The 8728-nt window shown below is 47.7% G+C and overlaps 1 protein-coding gene across 1 annotated transcript; it reads right to left on the reverse strand.

Annotated features, from left to right (window-relative positions):
- Nucleotides 1-540: 540 nt before the first annotated feature.
- LOC136486793 (probable glutathione peroxidase 2) lies at nt 541-5040 on the reverse strand. Its single transcript, XM_066483809.1, has 6 exons — nt 4799-5040; nt 4138-4214; nt 3423-3484; nt 3181-3299; nt 926-1093; nt 541-837 (listed from the first exon to the last, which is right to left on the reverse strand). Exons 1-6 carry the CDS (start codon nt 4841-4843, stop codon nt 802-804), a joined length of 507 nt encoding a protein of 168 aa, XP_066339906.1. The 5' UTR covers nt 4844-5040; the 3' UTR covers nt 541-801.
- Nucleotides 5041-8728: the final 3688 nt, after the last annotated feature.

An 8728-nucleotide genomic window follows, 5' to 3' on the forward strand; every position in this document is an offset into this window, starting at 1 on the left:
TTGATCTTCCTGTTCATGAGATATTGCCTTTCCATCGTTCGTTTTAAAGACTGTTCATCGGAGGAAATCTCGGAGCTGTTCTTGTTTCTCATTGGGATGTGAGGTCGCCCTGAGTTATTCTAGTGCTTCCCGGATCTTATCGTAGGGAGTATTCGCTGCTCATCCTTCTTCGATTTCTCGTTCTGATTTTCTTCTATTGTACTCGGCTTCTCCATCTTTTGGAAGAAGGCTCTTTGCTTCAGTGCATCTATAGTGTCTGCCAAAGAGGCCCTAAATGCCAGTCCCCATGCTGCAGCTTGCATGACTTGTGATGACCATGACCCATGCATGACAAATAGGTGGGTTTTTTTTTTAACCCGGGGCCATGCCCGAATTTCACTTTATATTATGCGCAATTCTTCACATGTGGTTTCACCTTTTTTTAGTCAATTGAGACAAGATGTAATGATTCCAGCCGCTTCAAGTTCACATCCAAAGTATCATGAAAGTCTTTACAAAAAAGTAGTATGGAGACAGGACAACTTTTTTTTTTTTTTTTTGCATGTGTGCCAGCCAAACATCATATTATCAAGTGGCATGGTCCTGACCAATTTGTCTGTAGTGACCTTCATATTTGATCAATAGCAAGGTAAAATACACAAATAACATTCTATACATCGAACAAAGTTTCTTTATACTAGAACATCATAATTTTCAACTGAGAGAACCGCAAACTGACACAGATGTCCAAGCTCCATATTTTCAATGAAATTACAACACAGTGACATACAGAGTTCAGGGAACATAATTCATGTAACCAAATCATGATGCAGTGCCAAGAAGCTTCTGGATGTCACTCTGCAGAAGAAACCACGAGAATGAAAAACCATTGACTCATTTAGTGGGCCCAATATGTGCAGCTGTGCAGTTAGGTGGAGAAACAAACCTCAATCTTCAATGGAGAAGTCGTCGGAGCATATCGCTCGACAACCTTGCCATCTTTGTCAACAAGAAACTTGGTGAAGTTCCATTTAATACCATCGCCAAGGAAGCCACCTTTCTGAGATTTCAAGTACTTGTACAATGGTGCAGCGTCCTTACCATTCACATCAATCTGAGAAATCAAGTGAACAAACTTTTAAGTGCGCACCTATATCTGATTGGCATGTACCTTCGATGAACCAGGGGATATCAAATAGTCACTCTGATTCCAAATAAGCTTATTTGGACTCGTGCATATGTTACTAATCAACCGTGAACATAAGGTGCTTATCATATATCACATAATATATTAGTAGGTAAAATTAAATATAGTCAAAACTGGAAAATTAGGTAAAAAAAGGTGCTTCAAAATTGTTGATGAATTCCTTATTTTCAGAAGCTTGATAATGCCAAATGAAGTTATATTTAGAGGCTATAAGCTTATGGCTTACTAAAGTTTAACAGAACTTTGACAACTTTAACCTTCACTGTTCAATCTTGGACTACCAATATTTGCTAAAGATTGAGCTAAGTAAAGCGAGAAAAGTATCACTGGATTTCTTATCAAAACTACTTTAAGCATGTCATTTATAACTAGCTATTTGTATAAATATTTGCAGAAAAGACAAACGGTGAAACATTGAATAGTGATGTCCAAATTGTCAGTTATTTTAAAATGGAGGTTAGTATACATAGTACATAGTTGGCAACAAGCAGCCCAATCTGTCTCTGTTGAAAGAAGGCCTTTCTGTCGATGTGCTTCTTTCGGATTCATAAAATGAGAGAGAACACAAGATTAATGGCTTGGCTTGATAGTTTCTATTAGCTAATTTTCCTCTTTGTAAAGCACCTTTTTCTTTCTTTCTTCGGTTCCATATTTTGAATAGTTCCTAGCTTTCCATGATATAACAACTATAAAGTCATTTTCCCTACTGTTTCTGCTTCTGTTTCTGTTTCCATTCCAAAAATTTACTACTCCCACCAATTGTAACTTCTAGAACTCATGACATTGCCATTCAAACATTTTTAACTGTGACCATAAATGCATAAACCATTAGGTAGACTAACAATGTAAGACTAAAGAAAAATAGTTGCCACGGCCCTGGTGCAAGCGGTAGTCTTACCGCCTGTGACCGGAAGGTCCCGGGTTCGAGTCGCGGTCTCCTCGCATTGCACAGGCGAGGGTAAGGCTTGCCACTGACACCCTTCCCTAGACCCCACACAGAGCGGGAGTTCTCTGCACTGGGTATACCCTTTTTTATGAAGTAAGCTTCACAATGTATGATCCTTTTCATTTCAATTATCATAGTTTCAGAAAACTAGCTGGTCCAAAACCCACCATGCAAAGTGGATCAGGTGGGTCTGCAGGACAGCAGGAGAGGGCAGCAGCCAATGCAGCATGGTGGCTGCCTTCCCTGCCTGGGTGCACACCCCGAGGTGCCCTAGGGCTGACATCCATCCCCACCAAGGTGAGATTGTCATTGATTTGGCATGAAATAAGGGGCTGTATTCATTGGCAACTGCCAGGCAGGACACCAGCCAGCCAGGTAAGGATCTCCATCCCAGACTAAAAAATCAGATGCCTGGGGGAGCTCCATGCACCAGGAGAAAATCCAAACACGCCCTGAGATTCGGTTTAGGAAATTAGGGAACAAAGGGGAACGAAAGGAACAAAAGGACGTAACAAGCAAGGAAAAAGAGATTATCCTCATCACTATCCTCTGCCCCTGCTACAGTTCACACTGGGGGTACTGTTCTCTAAACAGTGCCATGGCCCCTTCCCTGTGCACCCCTCTTCTTGATCTTCCTCCTCCAGTCGGAGACCATATGCTGGTCACGCCATTGCCACTCCTCCCTCAAACCCCACTCTCAACGCTATTTCCTACTCCCCATGCTTTCTTGTACTCATGCATAACAGGTTTCTGAAACGAAAACACTAGTAACAAGGGTTAAGGAATGTTTAAATTTCCTACTCTGTTCACATCTCTGCCTGGTCCAATCAACTTGATTATAACAAACTTCCAATTTAAAATAAATAGCAATCACGTCAACGAACCCTGAAGAATGACAACTGATATGACATGCAACCAATATCTAGGATACCATGAGATAGCAATGTGGGTTGTTTTTATTTCACATATTCAGATGTATGATAGAAAACTCTGAATTCATAATATGTTAGTTACTGCAAAAGAAAAGCTCACAGGTCAAATTGCTTACCTTGTCAAAAATAGGAAACTCTGCTTTGAACCTGCTACAAACTGTCTCCTGGATATCTTCATTGCTGCCAGGCTCTTGACCAGCAAATTGATTACATGGGAATGCAAGTATCTCAAGGCCTGCATGCAAGAGTGAAAGGAAGCCAAGGAAATGAGATAAATTCATTTTGATAAAGGAAAGATATAGTTTCATATTATTTCAGGTATGATTCTGCATGAGAACCCTATAGTCAAAGAACAAACCTTTCTCTCTGTACTTCTCATACAAGACATTTAGCTCTTTGTAATTGGAACTTGTTAGCCCACTACAAAATAAGTAAAACCAATCAACCACAAGTTCCACATATGTTTCAACTGTGAAATAAAATAAAACATTGCTCCAGCATCTATTTTTTGAGGCATCTTCATTCAATCTTACAACTATGACTTGAACAGGGGAAAACATGTACAACAACGCACAAGTTTGCTACACTGGAGTGACCTGTTTACAACATGAGTAGTCTGCGGTATAGTAAGTAATATGTGTATAGGTACAGCCAGCAACAAGCAAAAACATACATCCGTCTAAGAACAGAATATAAAATGCCAGATTCACCTTCCTGAAAGGCCCACACAGAAGCCATTGGCTCTCAGTTATAGCAGAATTATCTATACTGTACAGCAACTCAAATTCATAGTACAAGTTGAGTTCAAGACAGATGCAAGATAACTCTATCCTATCAAGTTAAGGAAAATAGATACAGCATGATGAATAACCTTGGAGGATATAGTATTCATTTCAACTCTCTCAAGGTTAACAATCTATATGATTTTCGCTCAAATGAATAAATTAAAACCTGGAGAAAGGGACATCCATTTTCATCAGAAGACCATTGATATATTTTTTTTAAATGTTTAATATGATCTGATGTAGGCTAGATTGCAATGTTAAATAACAAAGTTCAGTTTCAAAAGTTACCATTTTGAAGCAACATTGACGATAAGAAGAACCTTTCCAGCATACTCACTCAGTTTTATGTCATCACCCCTAATATCCTTTACAAGAACAAAATATCAGTTCAGAAACAAGTCTGCAAAGACAAAGACCATAATATGTAAATTGAGGTCACAGGTAATAATGCACAGCTATGAAATTTGAAGAAACATTATGCTTATGTTACTGTGCTGGGTGCCGCCAGCAAATGACGCAGAAGTTCCTGATAGAATAACGCAAAGTAAGAGAAAGAAAGGCACATACATCTATTGCGATAAGGACAAACGACACTTTTTTCACTTTTGACAGGTCCACCCAACAGTACATCTTTGCAGTGAGACAAGCAGAGTTCCACGCAATTTGAATTAAGATAACAGTTCCCCCAGGTCAAAAATTCAGTTTTCTACCTCGTCCCGTTTACATCCAACGTCAGTGCAGGTTTCAGTATTAAACTCGATTTCACAAGAAAGGTATCTTGAACAGCAAAGCCACCATCTTGTCACCAATTACTCCAATCTAAATCAGGATTTCACTACGGTAGCGAAAACAACCCGAATCTTTCAAATAGCAACGAGCTGAGCAAGTAGCAGAGAGGAGAAAGGGAGAAAGGGGAATAACGCCTAGCAGATCTGCAGGCAACAACCACCTTGACGGTGATGTCGTAGATGGAGGTGGGCAGGTCGTCGGCCATTTGCGGGACTGCCGGGGTGAGGGAGCGGAAGACGAGAGCAATGGCTAGCACGAGGACGGCGACGGACAGGAGGAGTCGGGGCCCCCTGAGCCCGCCTCTTGTAGCCGCAATTATCGGGGGCGGACCGGCGGAGGCGTGCAGTACGAAATGGGACACCAGCCGGCAGCAGCCGATCGGTTTGACTAGCTATGCTCGACATCGGCGTCTCCAGTTCCCGTGGTCAGTGAGAGAGGACAAAGGAGAGGAGCCAAAGCGTTGGGAATTTAACCTCAGGTAAACACAGCCCCAAAAACTTGAGAACTCATTAATGACTTTGTTCTTAGTATTAGTCCCTCAGTCCTAATATATAAGACCATACCACTTTTTATTTATATCTCGTAATATAAAGCGTGCTATCGATGCATTAATAAAAAACTATATTTTGATTGAAGAGATCCAATCAACCTGTTAGGGAGTGCTCTCGAGTCCCACCTGACAACGAATTTTTTTCCCAAACTCAAATACTACTCCCTCCGTTCAAAAAGAATGTGATCCTATGGTTTAAATCTTGTTCCAAAATTAATGTAAATCTAGGTTGGAGATCAACTTTTAGGTCAGCACAATTGCATGTTAAATTTGATTATTGCACTCATACTACTTGCGGAGACGAAGTTATGAACATCTTACATGGATTGTTTCCTTGTTGCCCTGCTGCAAGCTGGGTTTGCTATGTGACGAGATCCTAACATATGGGTATGTTAGCCTCGGGTCCAGTGGCTTTTGAACGAAGAAGATCCCCTAGCCGACCACTCCAGGATCGCCCCAGGGCTCGGGGGCTATACCCATCAGGTACACTCGCGCGCACTCTTTGGAGAAGAAGCTCGACCGAGGCTGACTCCACCACGACATCTGCTTGGGGCTCGGGGGCTTGCCCGAGCCCTGAGACTCTCGATCTACGACAACACTTTGGCCCGGCCCTTGGCTCCTGCCCCGCCAACGATGCCAGCCAAGGCTCGGGCGCAAGAAGACACGCCCCAAGCTACCGAGGCTCGGGGGCTCCCCGGCGCTGCCCCTTGGTCACAGCATTGCCGGCCACTTTTCCAACAAGATCACGCACGGGGCGTGACACAAGAAGACAAAGCTTCCCAGCGGCCTCCAGGGGCTCGAAGGCCCCCGAGCCCGCGCGTCAGCCCCTGAAGCTGACCACCTTCACCGACAAGAAGACTCCAGAAGGTCCACCTATGGGAGGTCGGTCCAAGCCGACACAACCTGACACGCAGAGTGTCAGAATAGAGCAGCCGGACAGCGCCCAAGGCTTCTTCAACTCCACGACACCGCCACGGTCCACAGCGCATCACTACAAGGCCCTCCTGGACTCCGACACATGTAGACCATAGACTAGTTCCCCCAAACCGCCATGTACCTGACCTATCTCGTTATATAAGGAATAAGGTCGGACCTAGGGGAGGGGGAGGAGAAGACAGATCATTCGACTCCATTCCATTCCTTGGCCTCCGCTCAGCATCGAGAGCAAGGTAATCCACCGAGGGGCACCGAGAGCTCCTCCACCGCATCCCGTCGTCGTCTTCCTCCTCTCCGACAAGGGGAAGGCACCACCGGCGGCGAGCCAACCTTAGGATTAGCACTAAGCTAACCCCCTACCAAATCTCTCTACAACCCTGTTGTAACCCCCTGATTTGGGGTGCTTTTGAGGATAATGATCATCAGTTGCTGGATGTAGGACACTGATTGGCCTGATCCAGGATAAACCACTGCATCCTCTCTGTGATTCTTGTGTTCTTGAGTCCACCCGAGCCACCGGATACCCGTACTTTGACACCGACTCGAACAACAATGCTTGCCGCGATTCTGACCCCGCGATAGCTGACACGCCAAGTAGGAGGCAGCGTCAAGTGCGATTCAGGCTCTATAGTGGCCAGAGCCACCTGCCTTGTCACTGGAGCAAGCGGCACCTCCCCTGACGGTGATGCCCGCTTCCTCGATGAGTTCTCCATCATGGCCAGCCCCTTCGCTCCGAGCCAGGTCCTCAACTTTGGGAGCCTAGCCTATGTCGCCGACTGCTACGACGAGCTTCGTCCACTCCATGGGCTGCGCCAATGGGCAACGAGCCCCTAGCGTCACCCCCTCCGCCAGGACTTCTAGGAGCAGATCTCGATGTCCCAGTCCAACAGATCCGGCGCGGTTTGGGCCCGAACCCCACCGTGTCGGACCGCCACCACATGTTCTACATGCTGGCCAATGTCCACCACCAGATCGCCACCGGTGAGGTGCTCCTGCCACCTGACCGCTTCTGGTACTATCTCCCAGACCTACCTTTTGGGATCCAAAACGCGGCAACGTCCTTCCAAATGGAGCTGGAGCACCTCATCAATCACGAGGCGTCGCAGAGCACCATCCTCTCTAGCGTGGCGTGGACCAACGTCCTATCGCTGCGCACCTTCCTCGAGATCTTTTCGGGGAGCAACTCAGAGTATGACTCCGACGACGTCGGCTACAGCACCCCTCCACGCATGTGCTACCACATTGATGGTGAGGTTCTTGCCGAGGAGGTGCCTGAGCTCACGCCATCGGACCAGAGTCCTTACAGCCACATGGCCTACCTCCAGGAGAAGGAGGATCGCCTATGGGCTTGGCAGTGGACCTGGAGGTCGTCGAGGTAGAGCTCGAGTGTTAAATGTAGGACCTTGCATGGCAGCGAGCCGTGCACCCTCTCAGCAATGACGAAGACGCCTGCACGGGGGCTCCCAGCGGCCTCTGCTTTCCTCGTGCGGCATACAACATGGCGGCTGCCGCTTGCCACCTAGAAGACATCTCTAACACACTAGACCCAAAGACCATTGAGTGGCTGAATGAGGTGAAGCGGCTCCTTCGTGTCGCCCTCGAGCAGCAGGCTAAGAGCTTGGCGTCTCAGTGTCGCGCCGTGCTTTCCTTGTCGTCCTAGATGATGGCCACTCCCAATAGGGACCGCTCTGACGCTCACGCCCCACAGGCAGGGGGAGCAGCGGCGACACCTCCAGCAATAGCTCTAATCGGCCATGGACTCAAGGCGCCAAGCCTTGGTAGGAGCGAAGGCGTGACCTTTCTCCTCAGCGCCCCCCCCCCCCTCATGCCACCGGATCGACGACGACCGTGACATCCATGACACCATCAAGGCCAGGCGCCACGCTCAGGCGCTGTCCCATACCTCTGTGCGATAGGGTGGGGGTGTTGCCTCGGATCACTTCGGCCCCCCGGCGTTCAGGGCAATGATCCGGACGTCCCTGACCCCAGGCATTTCCAGCCATCAACACACAACTCCAGGTACGACGGCGAGACCAACCTGGATCACTAGCTAGAGGATTACCGCAACACCATGAAGGCCGAGGGGTTCAGACGATGACTTCGCCGTCCGGTACCTTCCTCTACTTCTGTCAGGCTCGACCAGAGCCTGGCTAGAGCAGCTTGAGCCTAGCAGCTTCCGTTGCTGGGGTGATCTCAGTGGAGGCGATGGCGGCGGCGACCCTACCTCGTCCTAGCGACGCCACGACAGGAGGAACAAGGACCGAAAGCACCACGGGGAGGAGATGGTGGCCATAGCTAACCGCGCGGCCAGACCTCACCCCATGGGTGAGGCACACACCCAGAACACTTCGAGAAGGCGCTCGAGGCCCCCTACCCGTTCCATGGGGGGCAGGCAAAACACCTCCTCAAGGACTGCGCTACCATGAAAGGCTACATCCGCGGCACCCTCGATCAGCAAGGCAAGGACTAGAAGCCTGCCTTGAAGGCCGGTGGCCCGGCGGGAGGCGCCCAAGAGGAAGACATCAAGTTCTCGGAAGTCGAGCGCTGCCTCATGATCTTTAGGGCTCCTAGGCCTACGAATCTCGCCGATAGCGCCGCATCACC

Source organism: Miscanthus floridulus, chromosome 10 (assembly GCF_019320115.1).
Source record: "Miscanthus floridulus cultivar M001 chromosome 10, ASM1932011v1, whole genome shotgun sequence".
Taxonomy (NCBI): domain Eukaryota; kingdom Viridiplantae; phylum Streptophyta; class Magnoliopsida; order Poales; family Poaceae; genus Miscanthus; species Miscanthus floridulus.

Coding starts and splice junctions, on each gene's coding strand:
- LOC136486793 (XM_066483809.1), bottom strand. CDS start 4,843: ATGGCCGACGACCTGCCCACCTCCATCTACGACATCACCGTCAAG. Junction 4,215..4,798: donor TCTACGACATCACCGTCAAG/GTGGTTGTTGCC, acceptor GTTCTTGTAAAG/GATATTAGGGGTGATGACAT. Junction 3,300..3,422: donor TGAGAAGTACAGAGAGAAAG/GTTTGTTCTTTG, acceptor TCTTGCATGCAG/GCCTTGAGATACTTGCATTC.